We start from the raw sequence: 14,858 nt of genomic DNA on the forward strand, positions 1-14,858 counted from the left end.
TTTTTGGGGACTGCCTCAACATGATTTTTGGACACAGATGGTCCCCTCTGAGACTGTCATGACTGTGAGTTATGATTACACGCTGATCCCGCTGTTCTCTATGACAGTATATCATCTTGTTCACTTCCTACCTTGGGATGGCATTCGGATCATTTGGACAATTTCTTTATGTCATTCTCATCTCATGTCATTCACTTGCCTGTCTGTTAATTTCCCCAAATGCAGTTTTACTTCCTCTCTCTCTCTGACCACCTGTTTGTGTCTAAGGCTTGAAACATGCATGTTGCATACCAGTTTTGAAACACGCATGTGTCGGATTAGACACAGATCATTCACGGAAAGTAAGTCTGGTGAAGAATGTGATGCAACTCTTTGCCTGTGCATGTGTGTCTGAGAGAGAGAGAGAGAGAGGGAGAGAGGGAGAAAGGGAGAGAGAGAGAGAGACGGAGAGAGGGAGATAGAGAGAGAGAGAGAGAGAGAGAGAGGGGGAGAGAGAGAGAGATTTTCAACTTTGGGATTGCTTCACAAGAGACAAGCTGGGGTATTTCTCAACTCAAACAGACTGTTAACAGTCATTAAAACGGTTTGTTATGGATATTATGTGGTCAGGCTTGGTAATATTACACCGTGACTGGGAGCATGGGTTTGGTATGAGGACACCAAGGCCAGGGTAATGTCTGGTAACGGACAGTGCCCAGATAAATATTCACACACACTAACATTCACTTTTACTCATCACAGCGCCCTTTCTGTCCTTCAGGGCAAGATTAAAGAGGTACTGAAAGTCAAACGAGAACGTGACACAGATGGAAGGAGAGACAGAAGAGAACATGGGAGAGAACACTTCCATGACGCTACTTAAAACCACTCAGTCTACCCCCTCCCTGGCCCTCTTCCCTTCCCATCCACCCTACCCCACCCATTCTCTTTCTTTTTCGGGCTTTCCATCCCTCTTTCTGAAGGGCCAGCTTGTTCATCTGCTTCCTCCCCCATACCCCTCTCCTTTCTTTAGAATTTCTATTCTTCCCCATTTTCAACGCCTTGCTACCCTCCTGCCCCTCCCGTCTGTCTCTCTCCCCATCTTGGACTGTCTGTCTTTGTCTCCCCTTTTCCCCCTCCCCCAGTCTCTCTCCCCCCTCCTCCCTCGTCTCTGCACAGGCTGATGACATCATGAACAGCCGGTATAAAACTAGCCAGTAGGATTGAAGCAGTAGTGCTGCTGACTCTCTCCCTCTCTCGCTCTCTCTCTCAGTCTTATTTGCTCCAGCCAGCATTCTGTCGCTCTCTTGCTTTCTCTCTCTTTCTCTTTTGCACTGTTGCGTCCTCATTCCAGCACACTACGGCAGAAATGGCTGAGGCATTTGTTGGCACATGGAACCTCAAGGAGACCAAGAATTTTGATGAATACATGAAGGCACTGGGTAGGCATGTGTGTGCTGTTGCTTTTGTGTGTGTGTGTGATTGTGTGTGTGTGTGTGATTGTGTGTGTCACGGAAGGGGGGGGGGGGAGAGAGTGGAGTGTGTGGCTTAACTGTAAAGGATGGGGTGTGTCTACTGATGCATGTGCGCACATGTACCCCAGAGAGTGAGCAGCCGTGGGCAGTTAAGCGGTGTGTGACTTGGGCTTTGCTTTTTGTGCAGTTGTAATGCAGGCCACGGTAAAGTGTGGGACTGTGGGGAACATTTTAAGATAAGCAGATGAATGAATTAAGAAAAAGGGAAATAAGCGTGGACCGCAGTGTGTCTCAGGAGGGTGTGGGGGAGGGGGAAACCATGTGCATACCCTGAATTAATGGTGGGGTCCATTTCTAAGCACACACTTAGGCTTGTGGAGAAGACAGCTGGAAGCTAGCTATTTACAACCACTCACCAGCATGCCCACTACGAGAGGTTTAAATATTAACACTATTTGGGAGAGTAATGTTCTTTTTAACTTGTGTCAATAGTTCTCTTGAATTTTAAAGTGTGTGTGGGGGGGGGCGGGGGGTCTGGGTAAGGGCTCTCTCCTTGCTGACCTCAGTGGGGATATTAGCATCGACCTGTCTGCTCTTATCACCATAGAAAGGACCCCTGACCCTTGTTCCTACTCTTCCATCTCTCAGCCAATGACTGCACACACACACACACACACACACACACAGGGGCTGTTGCCATATTGATTGAGCGAGCGTGGCACTTTCAGCCTCAGGAAATTAACTCGACTGCGACAGAAAAGAGCAAAACAGTTACCAGTCGAAAAGGGAGTTGGCTGCTTCTGTCCAACTATAACCAATCACTGTCCATTTATTTATTTCACTCGTACTGACTCACCCTCTCACGTAATCACACAAACAAAGATGCTGTAAGCTGAACTCAAACATACAAGCAAACATGGAGCCAGGTCAATATGACTATCTAATGTTTGTGGAACAGGCTAGGACGCAGAAGAATTGAAGATAAGACAGATTTCGCTGAAGGGATGAAAAGCAAAGTTGATTACTTCAACGGAACAAATCAATAAGCGGCGATGAGTTGACATTTCACAGAAGTGCATGGGTTCGGACCAACGCCCCTCAGTGTCCCCCATGCAAGCTGACTGCACGTACAGCACGTCCCGTGTCAAGACAGCATTTCCACCCCTAGACACAAAGCGACCAATGATGCCAACCAATGACGCTTCTCTCCTGCAGGAGTGGGGTTCGCCACACGCCAGGTTGGCGGAATGACCAAGCCCACCACGGTCATCGAAGTCGTGGGAGATGTCGTCACACTGAAAACCCAGAGCACCTTTAAGAACACCGAGATCAGCTTCAAGATGGGCGAGGAGTTTGACGAGACGACCGCAGACGACAGGAAGGTTAAGGTGCGGTTAGGGGTCAGAGGGTTGGAAAGTCAGGGGTTAGATATGGGTTGCTACTGGTGACTCTGCATCTATCCCCAGTTGAGTAGTTAAACGATGGGATGGAAAAAAATATTGCCTGAGGCATCGTTGCTTTCAGATTTATTAGTTGTAGGTGGATAATGTGTAGCGGCGTCCTTTTGTGGTCAAGATTAGTTGAGACAAAATCTAAGTGCATATACAAAATGTCGAAAGCCCTAAATTCATGCAATCTAAATTAGGAGGGGTTGGAGGGGTGAGCATTCGACAGGGTGAGGAGAGGTGAGAGGTTAAAGTTCACGATTGATTTATTGTCGACAGCTTGATGAGAAGGCAGCATTGTGCTACTGGGATTGAAAAGAGTAATGGGGAGAGGGAGTTGGAGAAACCACAGTTTCAACAATGACTTACTGTTGGAACGGAAGGCAGGATTCTACCAAACCTGTTTGACAAATGTATGTGGTGTATTTCTTTCCCACAAACCCCGATTATTCTATACTTATCTATATGATGTGTGTAAAACCCTTTTCTCTCCCTCTCTGCAGTCGCTTATAACTCTAGATGGTGGTAAGATGGTGCATGTGCAGAAATGGGACGGTAAAGAGACAACTCTGGTACGAGAAGTCAGTGGAAACGCCCTCACGCTGGTCAGTACTGAGACTGTGGGAAAGTGAGACTGCATGTGTGTGTTGAAGGAGAAAAGATAACAGTATATATATTGACTTTTGATGTTTTGCACAGCATGACAATGAGTCATTGTATATTGTATATTCAGTGTGTGCATGTAGTGTGTGGGTGTGCCAGTGTTGGCATTGCTAACCATCCCTTTCTTTCTTCTCTGCACAGACTCTGACTCTGGGGGACGTTGTTTGCACACGTTCCTATGAGAAGGCGTAAACGTCCAAACCTCCATCCCAAACAAGCCAAAACCAAACCCTGGAACCCCCCGTGGTCACTCCCCACACCGCCGAACCCTCATAACCTTTAACCCCTGTTGTGATATCTGGCCTCCCTGTTGTCCTGTTCATCCCTGTGTTGTGCCTCTCCTAAAAATGAAACACTGAATAAAAATCTTTTTTTTCTCACATGTGCTCCCGTGAAACAGTTTTGTCAATTATTGGAAGAATTTGATTCTGCTCCAAAATCTGTTCTAAAATAATTAGTGACAGACTAAGGCTTCTCGCCAGGATTGGCATGTCAATCAAAATGTCTGGGTAGTTGGCAGACATTTTGTATTGCAACATCAAACACTGTGCTTCTAAAAAGCGCACATCACTTCTTTCAGAGATCAAAGGAACTTCCACTCACGTTTATTCTGTGTGTCTGCTCGGTTTTCTGCATACCTTGCAAATCTCTGTAGTTGTAGGTGTGTGTGTGCAGATGTGTGTTTTACAGAACCAGTATGTTGAGTTTGAGGTTAATTGTTGAGCCAAAACTGCACTCACTGTTTCTGTCTCAACTGGATAGCGTCAGAGTGAGTAATTATAGCTTTATTGGCAGCTCCAGCCATGTGTGTGTGTGGATGGTGCTCGTTTTAACTAGGTGAGGGGAAACATTTTGTCAGAGCATGTACTTCAGTCAGTACCGTATGTGGATGAGTGAGTTCTAAATCCAGAGCATTCCATCCCCATGTAGATTGGTGTCATGTGCTACAGATGGCATGCCAAACTGGCCACTGGGTGAAAGGCTCTCCAGGGGTCACTCCAACTGTACCTTCAATGACTTTAATGACCTTAACATAAATCTACACTCTTATCACCAACCTCCACACACTCACCGCAACACACACCCAACACAACCACCTCACACTGTGTCGTAGCTGTGGAATTAGCTCCTTAATCCTGATTCAATAGGAAAACACACAGGTAAAGGCTACAGGACTGTAATAACACCAAGTAACCTGAGAATACCCGTGTTGTAGTTCACAATGATTAAAACATGACATGAAGCCAATTTGTTCGAATTTTGCATGGCCATCAGGCAGCGTTGTATCGTTTATGCATTCATGGGAAGAAAACAAAACATTGTTTTGACACGTTTGTCAAGAATAACAGGTGACAAGAAGATAAAGCAATACAGAGACACTGAAAACATTCTTACCACACAATAAAAAGCTGGTTAACTCAGAAACTGAGTCTAGAACCTGTTACATACTTCCTGTGTGTTTGCTTTTGGTTGTTATGAAACAATAGGTTAGACCAGACTTGTTTCACTATCATTTAAGCAATTGGATAGGTGTAAACAATATATAGGACCTCACACTTGAGGATCTGCCATCTGCCATATTGCTTACTCCTATCAAGTTACTTAACATCAAGCAGCGCATGGAGGGAGTCTGGGTGAGGGTTATCTTAGGACAAACAGTGACTATGCTCTGGTTCATGCTTCTTCTACTTCTTAAGAAGTCCTAGATAATCTTTAAAAAAAACACAAATAAAATGGGGACACCGCAATAAAACACGTCTATCATCTACTTTTAAAGCCAGTGCTCTTTCTATGCGTCTGTGTGTTGTCTGTGTATGAGTTAACCGTGTGTGATCGCAGTGTACAGTGTGTGCCTGTGATCCTTGTCTCAGCTGTGCTTGTGCGATTTGTGTTTCTTGTGCTTCTTCTTCTTTCTCTCCTCTTTGTCTTGGTCATGGCGCCCTCTCTTGGTCTGGCTCGGCCTCTGCACTCCATCGCCGCTGCTGCTGTCGCTCTCTGACTCTTTCCTCTCCCTCTTCCTCTTCTTCTTCACTTTCTTCTCCTGGAGGACGGGCGGAGGACAAACGGCGACACGGCATGTCAGACTCGATCCTAAAAAACTGCGTGACTGAGTTACGGAGTCGTGCCCTCTTTTGTGTTTAGTTGGTTTCTGTGGCGACAGTGTCAGTGTGTATGCGTCATTGTCTGTAAAGGCTGCCACCACACACACACACACATGACAAATACCTCACAACCCAGCGAGACTAAGGGCAGAGGACAGGAAGAGCGTAGGCACAAGGTGTCACTGGTACTTTACCTTCTTTTTCTTTTTTTTCTTCTGAGAGTCTTGCTGTGGTACGAGGTTTGGGGGAGGCTGCTGCTGCTGTTGTTGCTCTACATCGTCGCCCTCTTCAGGCAACAAAGAGTACTGCAACCCAGGAGTTGAGAAACAGTCCTTGGCAAAGTGGCCTGTAAAAAGAAAGGTATGGGAAAAGCACGTATTTAGACAACATGGTTATTTGCAGCCATAGCTGACAGACTTGGTATGCATGAGAGCAATCATCAGGGCTTTGGTTGAAGTCACAAGTCAACCATGTATAACTATCAGAACCATGTCTGGACTGAACGGGTCTCCTGGAAGTACAGAGCAGCTATTACAATAATGGTGCGCTTGTACCTTTGCAGCCGCAGTTCTTGCAAGTGGTGTTAAAAACAGCCTCCAGTGTGATTCTCTGTCCAGTGTGATCTCTGAACATTCTGCGTCTCCGCTCATCCTGCCTGGAAACGTCAACAGACATGAGACCAACGCACGCACACACACACACACACACACACACAGTAACATCCACTAATAGACATACTCAGCGTTGACATTATTGGGGTCTTGGTCCCGTCCTGTTCCCTGATTCACAGCTTTCATTGAGAAGGAGAGTTTTACTTTGTCATCTCTGACCTGAGGAGAGTCAAAAAGAAAAATAGTTATGTTGTGTTATGAATGCATCCTTATTGATGATACCATTATTAGTGAATCGTGAATGTATATATGTGAGTGTGTTACCTCTTTCCCAATGACTTTGATCCACACCTGTTCTCCCACATCTACAATCTCTGAGGCATTTTCTACTCGACATGCAGACATTTCACTGACATGCACCAAACCTGAGGGAGAAAGACTTAGAATTCTTATATGTTTACTGTATGCACCGGCCCACCAAAGAAAATTCCTTGTCCTGTAAACTACTATTAAACTGTTTACTGATTCTGATTTCTGAGAGTGAGAGAAATACATTTTTGTATTGAACTGCTTCCAGTGTATTCAGTCTGGTACTGGCTCCTTACCCTGCTTCTGGTATCCTGGGAGCTTGACGAAGGCTCCATAGGTTTGTACAGAAACCACCTCGCCCTTGAAGATACCATACATGGTTGGTAGGCCGTCAAGACCACCAGGCTCTTCGGCTTCTTCAAATTCTGCCATGCTAGTCTCTCAGCCCTTGTGGGGAGATTGTCCCACTCTTCAGAGACAAGACGTGAGATAAAGCGAGACGTCAACTGAAAATAGTTTTAACTTTCAGGATTTGGGGAGAATGAAAGACAAGCAACAACTTAAAGTTAAGTAAACATGACCTAAAGTAAAGAAATATTTAGATAGCTAATGATTTACCTTTACTATGTTGGCTAATGTCTAGCTTTTTGATTGCTGAACGAACGTTGCCGCTTCAGCTAGATGTAGTAAATAACTATCCCAACCACAATGTACACGTTGGCTATATCGCCATTTTTGGGTTTGCACAGATTTCAACAGTCTTTTACAGAAACGCATTGGGAGTACAATGAAACTCACATGTTTACAAATAAGAAACGTTTGTCGCAAACGTTTGCTGTAGTAGGGCAGTTGTTAGATTTCTTCCGGTGCGTTCTCCACAGTAGCCAATCACAGTGATCAGCCAGACGAAACACCAATCAAATACGTAACTCCGGACGGAAGTACTAACCCTATTCTTCGTATATTTTTGTTGAGAGCAGAGATCTGACGAGAAGCTCATTCATTTCAGCACGTATTACTCTGACTCTGACAAATTTAAGGTCGGACCCTTAGCCTTTGATTATTAACTATGATTGAACCTAAGAAGAGACCAGGCGATATGGCTTTGGTCCCCACCGAAGTCAAGCGGCCCCGGACTGAGCTGGTTGCTGCGGCGCAATCCCAGCAACTCGTGGCGATGGTAAGAGATTCGCCAGAAAGTTCATTTGTGCAACCAGCAGGCTAACTTGTTATTATACAGTGCTTGCTTCCCGTATGTCCTTTGTATGGATTTAGCAGGTACCTTCTGTGCTTAATGAACAAAGTTTAGATTATCGACTGTTCAAACATTAGTTACTCAAAGCAGTTCCGCTTGAAGCGGCCTAGCTATGGCTGGTTGGCTAGTTCAAACACAGCCGTCTCAATCTTGTGGGTGTGTGAATGTTCCCTAGGGTCCGCCAAGGAGCTCTAGTTTGCAGGCTCCTATTATGCTAATGTGTGGTCATGAAGGAGAGGTCTACTGCTGCAAGTTTCACCCCAATGGTGCTACTCTCGCATCTTCAGGATATGACAGGCTCATATGTGAGTATAAACACGTATTGGCACATAGTCATCTACCTAGGAAAACCTGAACCCAAGGGTTTAATTCAGTGCCAACCCTTTAGTAACCTCTTAAACTCTATCCTCTGCCTCTCTTGCAGTGATGTGGAACGTGTATGGAGACTGTGATAACTTCGCCACTCTGAAAGGACACACTGGAGCTGTGATGGAATTGCATTATAACACAGATGGAAGGTAAGTTATAGACATTGTATTGTCTAACTCTTTCACCGTTTCTATCAGGAGGCGCATGAGGGATTCTATCTCAATGTGTGTGATCTAAACTTGTGTGTGTGTGTGAGTCAGATGGCTGAGCAGTTAGGGAATCGGGCTATTAATCAGAAGGTTGCCGGTTCGATTCTTGGCCGTGCAAAATGACGTTGTGTCCTTGGGCAAGGCACTTCACCCTACTTGCCTCGGGGGAATGTCCCTGTACTTACTGTAAGTCGCTCTGGATAAGAGTCTGCTAAATGACTAAATGTGTGTGTGTGTGTTAGTATGCTCTTCTCCGCTAGCACAGACAAGACGGTAGGTGTGTGGGACAGTGAGACGGGTGAGAGGATCAAGCGTCTGAAAGGCCACACCTCCTTCGTTAACTCCTGCTATCCCGCCCGCCGCGGCCCTCAGCTCGTATGCACCGGCAGCGACGACGGCACCGTCAAGGTAACCATGGTGTCTGGAAACCCATCTTAGCTCCTAGAGGGCATTCACTATCAAAATGTATTTGTATAGCCCTTTTTACATGCAAGCATGTCACAGAAGGCTTCACATACGCCCATAGAACTGCCCCTCAACCAACCTAAACCCTCAAGGAAGACAAGGAAAAACTCCCAGAAAAACTCACTAAGGGGAAAAAATTGGTGAGGGGAGGGGATCCCTCACAATTAAGTGAGGGATCCCCTTCTTCACTATCAGGTTGTTTTAATTAGTTTTGTTTATTTGTATGCGTTTGTTGTTGCGTTTAGCTGTGGGATATTCGTAAGAAGGGAGCTGTCCACACGTTCCAGAACACCTATCAGGTACTGGCAGTCACCTTCAATGACACCAGCGATCAGATCCTGTCTGGAGGAATCGACAATGACATCAAGGTACCCCAGCCACCCTAATAAGAGTGCTAATGTCTCACAGCCAATGAGTGTAGTCACTGTTTGCATCTGTATTCATTGTTCTACCTCTGCTGGGGACTCGATGTACGTGTGTAGGTATGGGACCTGAGGCAGAACAAACTGATCTACAGCATGCATGGCCATGGAGACTCCCTGACGGGGCTCAGTCTGAGCTCAGAGGGGTCCTACCTGCTCTCCAACTCTATGGACAACACAGGTGTGTGTGTTAGTGTGTAGACTTCGCTACATTGCATTGGTCGGGTTGGTTATATATATCTCCATGGGAACATATCTTGAGCCTGTGTTTATCTTCGCTCCTAGTGCGTATTTGGGACGTCCGTCCCTTTGCTCCTAAGGAGAGGTGTGTGAAGATCTTCCAGGGGAATATTCACAACTTTGAGAAGGTGATAAGCCCTGCCGACCCCCCCCCCCCCCCCCCCCCCCCCCCCCCCCGCCTCACCGTGGCTAGTATTGCCATCATAATATTATTATAACAACATGGTCATAATGGTCTTCATGGCTTAATTTATTTTTATTAGAACCTGCTGAGGTGCTCCTGGTCTAATGACGGCAGTAAGATTGCTGCAGGCTCGGCTGACAGGTGAGAACACATTTACACACACACACACACTTACATTTAGACATTAAGTCATTTAGCAGAAGCTCGTATCCAGAGCGACTTACAGTAAAGTACAGGGACATCTGTTCATATTAGGCACTTATTCATCTTAAACTGAGCAGGCCTGTTTTAAACAAGTTAGCTGTGAGGTTTAGCATTGTTGTTTTGTGTGTCTGCAGATTTGTGTACGTGTGGGACACCACCTCACGGAGGATCCTGTATAAGCTGCCAGGTCACGCTGGGTCTGTCAATGAGGTGGCTTTTCACCCTGAGGAGCCTATAGGTAGGATGAGGGGAACACTCACATTGTCTTATTCTTCCGCTTTATTGATTTTCCTCCATTTTTACCCTTCCTCTCTTAATCACACGTGTTCCACTTTTTCTTTACTTACTGATGTATGTTCTGTCTCCCAACAGTCCTCTCTGGATCAAGTGACAAACGGCTCTATATGGGGGAGATTCAGTAGGAGGGATGTGTGTGAATGTGCAAGTGTGTGTGTGTGTGTGTTTGTCCATCTGTAGGGAGGATTCTGGTGTTTACCCATTTTATGTGCTTCTGGGTAAACAATCTGTTCTTTTATATACTTTAGTTGATTCTGAGAAACCTCAGGAACGCGTGTGTGAGTTTATGACGTCACAACAACAAATACTTTTTTTTTCTTCCTAATAAACTGCATAAAACAATATATGGTAGAATCATTTTTTATGACTTGTCTGGAAGATTGATTGCACTGCTAAGCCCTGGTGGTAGAGTCGAGCTGCTTCATTTATAAGGTTATTCATAACAACCTGTTTATTTTCGTTTCATTGGCCTGATTGGTTTCAGCAATTTCCTTCTATATTCAAGACTTCATGACAAGGCTAACTTAATGACAAGAAAGCCTGCTATTACGGGTGTTAGTTGCTATTTCTGTATGCTTAAAATTTTATTTGGTGTATTTTATTATGTTTCAATCTTTTCGCCTCTAGTTCTGTATTCTTTTGTGTCTACCTCAATCCTCGCGGTTATCCTCGGTCGCGCGCACGCACACGGCTGCAGAAAACATTTCCTCTCAAATGAGGGGGTCGCGGTGACTTGAACCCCCACCCCCTCTCCCCCAATCCTCTTGCGCCCGCCCCGGCGGTGATTGTTGACAAAGACGCAACAAGACCGAGTGGAGGACTTATGTATTATTGGCTGTAATAACCCGTACAAGATCTGTGCATATGCAGACGCTACTCCTTCGACTTCACAAGGGTTTGGGACAGGGAGCAAGGGATCGTGAGCGCCTTCAAAACCGTGAGTCACAATGAGACGCTTTGTGTCGGTGGTAGATTTCATTTAGCTTGTCTACTTCCATCGGATCATTCCCCTCCTCCCCAAGTCCCCCCGTGTGATCCGTTATCATATGATGCTCATTTCTGTCGCAACCCACAAGCAGATAATGACAGCTTTCTGTCTCTCTTTGTGCCTTTGTGTGTGCCTCCCCGCGCGCCGCCGGAAGGTGTGGCCGAGGCGATTCGGTAATCGGTAGCGGTGGAACCGCAGACCCCAGCGAATGAAGAGGACGTCCCCCCTCCCTGAAACCACGACCACCATCACCGTATTCACCGACAGAATGAGCTCGGGTCTTGGCATGCGTCCGTCTGACTGAAGAGCGCCCAAAGTATTCTGTGTTGAGAGGGAGACCAGGGAACAGGAGCGGTCTAGACGGGGATGGTGTAAGGCTAAAACGTTAGGCAGTCTGGATCTATCCGGAGACCCGTCGTTCCCCCGGAGCCTGCGCGGCCCCAAACCGCGTCCCGAGCCCTCCAAAATGGGGAAGTGTGATGGGAGATGCACGCTGGTGGTGATATGTTCGCTGCAGTTGGTGAGTGTGTGTTTGTGCTGTGATAGTCTTTCATCAACACCCAGTTTTACTTTTTTTTTTTACACACACTCACACACACACACAAAAACCTAAACGAATTAAGTTCTGAAAACCCCATTTACATTTTATCCGGCTTTTTATATTAGGTTACTATTTTAAACTGTGGCAAAGAAAGTCTTACACTGAAAGCTTTTGAGCAGCACCAGCTGTTGGGAGTGTGTATGCCTTATTATCTGTTTAAAACAAGGGAGGGTATAGTGTGTGAGGGTAAGAGGAGGCAAGTGTGTGTGTCTGTGTGTGTGGAATAGAGGTGATCTCCGTATTCAAGGATAGTGATACCACGTGAATAGGAACACTTCTGCTTTTGAGAAGGACGACAGGGGAAAAACAAGAGAGAACTCTTTTTCATTCCCTCCTTCCATCTGCTTCCCTGGCTCGTCCGTGTTCAACTTTGGAGGGTTTCCCCCCACTTGTACTTAACGCCACATGTATCATTTTACTAATATGTCAGTTATTATTAATACAATAGTTTTAGTACACTTCAATTGAATGTGTTTGTTTTTATAACTTGCCATAGTGTCAGCTAGTCTGCGTTACAGATAATGTGGCTTATCACGCTTTGAGGATGGTGCACGTTGATGGCGCAAGGACATGGATGCTGTATTAAGTGATGCGCTGTGCCGGCTGTAATTGTTTAGTTGCAGGGTGAGGTCTACAGATTTGTTTGGGGGAGGGCTTTGGGGGGTTTGGGTGCCCCTTGGGTTTTTCCTGTACAGTTTCAGGGCTCGGGCTCCAGGCAGTTACCATGGAAACAACTGCAGCAGACGTGTGTGTGCCTGTCCCTTCTGTGTATGTTGGCGGGCCCCTATGTGTGTGTGTGTGTGTGTGTGTGTGTGTTCAAGCACTCTGTAGCCCAATTCCCTCCCTGTGTAATATTGTGTTCTGTCCCTGGTTCTTTGCCTGGCCTGTAGGTGGCAGCACTGCAAAGACAAGTGTTTGATTTCCTTGGGTACCAGTGGGCTCCCATCCTTGCCAACTTCCTCCACATCATGGCCGTCATACTGGGGGTGTTTGGCACCGTGCAGTTCCGTTCCAGATACCTCGTACTGGTGAGCAGGGGTTGCCATGGATTCCCGGGTTTGTCTCTCACATCGCATATGCCTAAACCTTCCCCTCTCGCTCTGTCAGTATGCAGTGTGGCTGGTGCTGTGGGTGGGATGGAACTCTTTCATCATCTGTTTCTACCTGGAAGTGGGACACCTGTCTCAGGTAAGCTCCGTCGACGCCTTGATTTGTATAGTGAACCGTCAGTGGCCATAGAGGTAGCTGGAAGACTGGTCCTGACTGTGTGTGTGCAGGACAGAGACTTCTTGATGACATTCAACACGTCCCTCCATCGTTCCTGGTGGATGGAGCATGGCCCTGGTTGCCTTGTAACGCCGGTGTTGGACTCCCGCATCGCCCCTGACGACCACCATGTCATCACAGTGTCCGGGTGCCTCCTTGACTACCAGTACATTGAGGTGCTGAGTTCAGCCCTTCAGGTCCTATTGGCTGTGAGTATCTCTGACACTATCTTTAACTCTGTCTCTCTCTGTCTATCACTCTCTTTCACTCTGTCTGTCTCTCTGTCTCATACATACACACACTTCAAAACCAAAGACAACATAATTGACTTTGTCAATTTCCTCTTTTTAAGCTTTTTGGCTTTGTGTATGCCTGCTATGTGAGCAAAGTCTTCCAGGATGACGAGGATAGCTGTGAGTGGTTTTGTCAATTCTACTTGTTTTGTCTTTTAAATCTAAACAGTGTTATGTATGATTGTTCTGTCTGATCATTGTTCTGTATGTGTTCTGTCTGATCATTGTTCTGTATGTGTTCTGTCTGATCATTGTTCTGTATGTGTATTGTCTGATCATTGTTCTGTATGTGTTCTGTCTGATCATTGTTTTGTGTTCTGCCTGTCAGTGTTCTGTTTTGTGTGTGTGTGTTCTAAGGGTTCTATTTCTTCTTTAGGTAATAGTGGAGTATAGATGTGTATTCCCCATTAAGTGCACTGTAGATAAATAACACAATTTTAGTAGTGTTTGAATTCCAACAACAGACCCACAACTTTTCTAATACAAGGCTATGCTTCTCTTCTCTGCCTTCCTCAGTCGATTTTATCGGTGGGTTTGACTCCTATGGTTATCAGCCCCCACAAAAAACCTCCCATCTTCAACTGCAACCTCTGTACACGTAGGTAACTTGAATATTCATTCGTATGATCATGAAAACAAGAAACTCCAAATTTCTGCCTATTCAACTTAGTTACCAAGCTGTAACCCTCAGGATTATGACTGATTTATTGTGCTGACCGACTGTTTCACTCTCCCCGTCCTAGTGCCGGGTAGGTGTATGTGGCGCCCCCATGAGGCCAGACGCTGAAGGTACCACAGCGGATGGAGTCAGTTGCCATGGAAACACTCACTGTCTGTGTCACAATTCAACGGAGCAATGGACTCACCTTCCAGAAAGAAAGCTGTGTGTGTGTGTGTGTATCAGAGAGAGTTTGTGAGATTGATGTCCCTATATAGAATGTATAGAGCTCAGGGGGGGGAACTAGCTCTTCCAGGGGAGTGAGTGAGGGGGGGGTGGGCGAAGGGGGTGAGGGTGGTCAGTGACAATGAGACACTTGTAAGGACATTTAGGAGGACACCCTTCACTAAAACAGCCAGCTCTTCACACTTCACACTATCACTATCGTTTGTGTGGGTTGGGTGGTGGCAGAGTAGATTGAGGGGGGAGGGAGGGGGGGGGGGGGTGTTGAGCTCTACAGGACTAGTTGATGCTTGGTGGATTAAGCCCTGGACTCTTCTGTGAGGTGCCTCTGTGTTTTTGGGTCACATGGGCCACGGCTCTTCATGTTGTCGTTTTAGAATGTGATGATGTCATAATAGAGCAGTCGTACCAACGCCAAATTCCTAACCTGTCCCTTTCCCTAATCAAATCCTCACCAGTTTTTAAACCAACACCAGAAATTCAACTCAGTACAATACAGACGCTTCCTTGTACCCGTGCTGTAATCTATAGGCATATGGGTGGTCTAAGCAATAGAGAGGATGTCCTCTACCAGGAATTA

The 14,858-nt window shown here is 46.1% G+C and overlaps 4 protein-coding genes across 10 annotated transcripts; 3 read left to right on the forward strand and 1 right to left on the reverse strand.

Moving 5' to 3' along the window:
* The first annotated feature begins 1,231 nt into the window (after positions 1-1,231).
* On the forward strand, positions 1,232-3,942 carry fabp3 (fatty acid binding protein 3, muscle and heart). Its single transcript, XM_067255463.1, has 4 exons — positions 1,232-1,421; positions 2,670-2,842; positions 3,403-3,504; positions 3,704-3,942. Exons 1-4 carry the CDS (start codon positions 1,349-1,351, stop codon positions 3,752-3,754), a joined length of 399 nt encoding a protein of 132 aa, XP_067111564.1. The 5' UTR covers positions 1,232-1,348; the 3' UTR covers positions 3,755-3,942.
* Positions 3,943-4,810: 868 nt separating this feature from the next.
* zcchc17 (zinc finger, CCHC domain containing 17) lies at positions 4,811-7,452 on the reverse strand. 4 transcript variants are annotated; one of them, XM_067255499.1, is made up of 7 exons: positions 7,383-7,452; positions 6,881-7,090; positions 6,600-6,700; positions 6,403-6,494; positions 6,219-6,319; positions 5,859-6,010; positions 4,811-5,603 (listed from the first exon to the last, which is right to left on the reverse strand). In XM_067255499.1, exons 2-7 carry the CDS (start codon positions 7,014-7,016, stop codon positions 5,430-5,432), a joined length of 756 nt encoding a protein of 251 aa, XP_067111600.1. In that variant the 5' UTR covers positions 7,017-7,090; positions 7,383-7,452; the 3' UTR covers positions 4,811-5,429. The 4 variants fall into 4 exon arrangements, with proteins under 4 accessions (XP_067111600.1, XP_067111601.1, XP_067111598.1 ...); XM_067255500.1 differs by having other exon boundaries at positions 6,881-7,053; positions 7,383-7,445; XM_067255497.1 differs by having other exon boundaries at positions 6,881-7,053; positions 7,203-7,428.
* A 101-nt stretch (positions 7,453-7,553) lies between these two features.
* On the forward strand, positions 7,554-10,571 carry snrnp40 (small nuclear ribonucleoprotein 40 (U5)). Its single transcript, XM_067255983.1, has 10 exons — positions 7,554-7,764; positions 8,015-8,144; positions 8,264-8,357; positions 8,660-8,825; positions 9,128-9,250; positions 9,365-9,485; positions 9,590-9,672; positions 9,808-9,869; positions 10,067-10,170; positions 10,305-10,571. The coding sequence occupies exons 1-10, from the start codon at positions 7,654-7,656 to the stop codon at positions 10,352-10,354; spliced, it is 1,044 nt and encodes a 347-aa protein (XP_067112084.1). The 5' UTR covers positions 7,554-7,653; the 3' UTR covers positions 10,355-10,571.
* A 420-nt stretch (positions 10,572-10,991) lies between these two features.
* On the forward strand, positions 10,992-14,344 carry nkain1 (sodium/potassium transporting ATPase interacting 1). Of its 4 annotated transcripts, none has more exons than XM_067255783.1 (8): positions 10,992-11,166; positions 11,372-11,737; positions 12,709-12,846; positions 12,926-13,006; positions 13,096-13,293; positions 13,437-13,497; positions 13,894-13,975; positions 14,121-14,344. In XM_067255783.1, the coding sequence occupies exons 2-8, from the start codon at positions 11,684-11,686 to the stop codon at positions 14,128-14,130; spliced, it is 624 nt and encodes a 207-aa protein (XP_067111884.1). In that variant the 5' UTR covers positions 10,992-11,166; positions 11,372-11,683; the 3' UTR covers positions 14,131-14,344. The 4 variants fall into 4 exon arrangements, with proteins under 4 accessions (XP_067111884.1, XP_067111885.1, XP_067111887.1 ...); XM_067255784.1 differs by having other exon boundaries at positions 13,894-13,979; positions 14,121-14,188; XM_067255786.1 differs by lacking the exon at positions 13,437-13,497.
* The last annotated feature ends 514 nt before the right edge of the window (positions 14,345-14,858 follow it).

This window comes from Osmerus mordax, chromosome 18, assembly GCF_038355195.1.
Source record: "Osmerus mordax isolate fOsmMor3 chromosome 18, fOsmMor3.pri, whole genome shotgun sequence".
NCBI lineage: Eukaryota > Metazoa > Chordata > Actinopteri > Osmeriformes > Osmeridae > Osmerus > Osmerus mordax.

Excerpts from the sequence above, each read along its gene's own strand:
- fabp3 (XM_067255463.1), top strand. The coding sequence starts at position 1,349 with ATGGCTGAGGCATTTGTTGGCACATGGAACCTCAAGGAGACCAAGAAT. Across the intron at positions 2,843-3,402 it reads CAGACGACAGGAAGGTTAAG|TCGCTTATAACTCTAGATGG; the intron begins GTGCGGTTAGGG and ends CCCTCTCTGCAG. Across the intron at positions 3,505-3,703 it reads GTGGAAACGCCCTCACGCTG|ACTCTGACTCTGGGGGACGT; the intron begins GTCAGTACTGAG and ends TTCTCTGCACAG.
- zcchc17 (XM_067255499.1), bottom strand. The coding sequence starts at position 7,016 with ATGGCAGAATTTGAAGAAGCCGAAGAGCCTGGTGGTCTTGACGGCCTA. Across the intron at positions 6,701-6,880 it reads CCCAGGATACCAGAAGCAGG|GTTTGGTGCATGTCAGTGAA; the intron begins GTAAGGAGCCAG and ends TTTCTCCCTCAG. Across the intron at positions 6,320-6,402 it reads CCCAATAATGTCAACGCTGA|GCAGGATGAGCGGAGACGCA; the intron begins GTATGTCTATTA and ends TGACGTTTCCAG.
- snrnp40 (XM_067255983.1), top strand. The coding sequence starts at position 7,654 with ATGATTGAACCTAAGAAGAGACCAGGCGATATGGCTTTGGTCCCCACC. Across the intron at positions 7,765-8,014 it reads CCCAGCAACTCGTGGCGATG|GGTCCGCCAAGGAGCTCTAG; the intron begins GTAAGAGATTCG and ends AATGTTCCCTAG. Across the intron at positions 9,673-9,807 it reads ATATTCACAACTTTGAGAAG|AACCTGCTGAGGTGCTCCTG; the intron begins GTGATAAGCCCT and ends TATTTTTATTAG.
- nkain1 (XM_067255783.1), top strand. The coding sequence starts at position 11,684 with ATGGGGAAGTGTGATGGGAGATGCACGCTGGTGGTGATATGTTCGCTG. Across the intron at positions 12,847-12,925 it reads GTTCCAGATACCTCGTACTG|TATGCAGTGTGGCTGGTGCT; the intron begins GTGAGCAGGGGT and ends TCGCTCTGTCAG. Across the intron at positions 13,294-13,436 it reads CCCTTCAGGTCCTATTGGCT|CTTTTTGGCTTTGTGTATGC; the intron begins GTGAGTATCTCT and ends CCTCTTTTTAAG.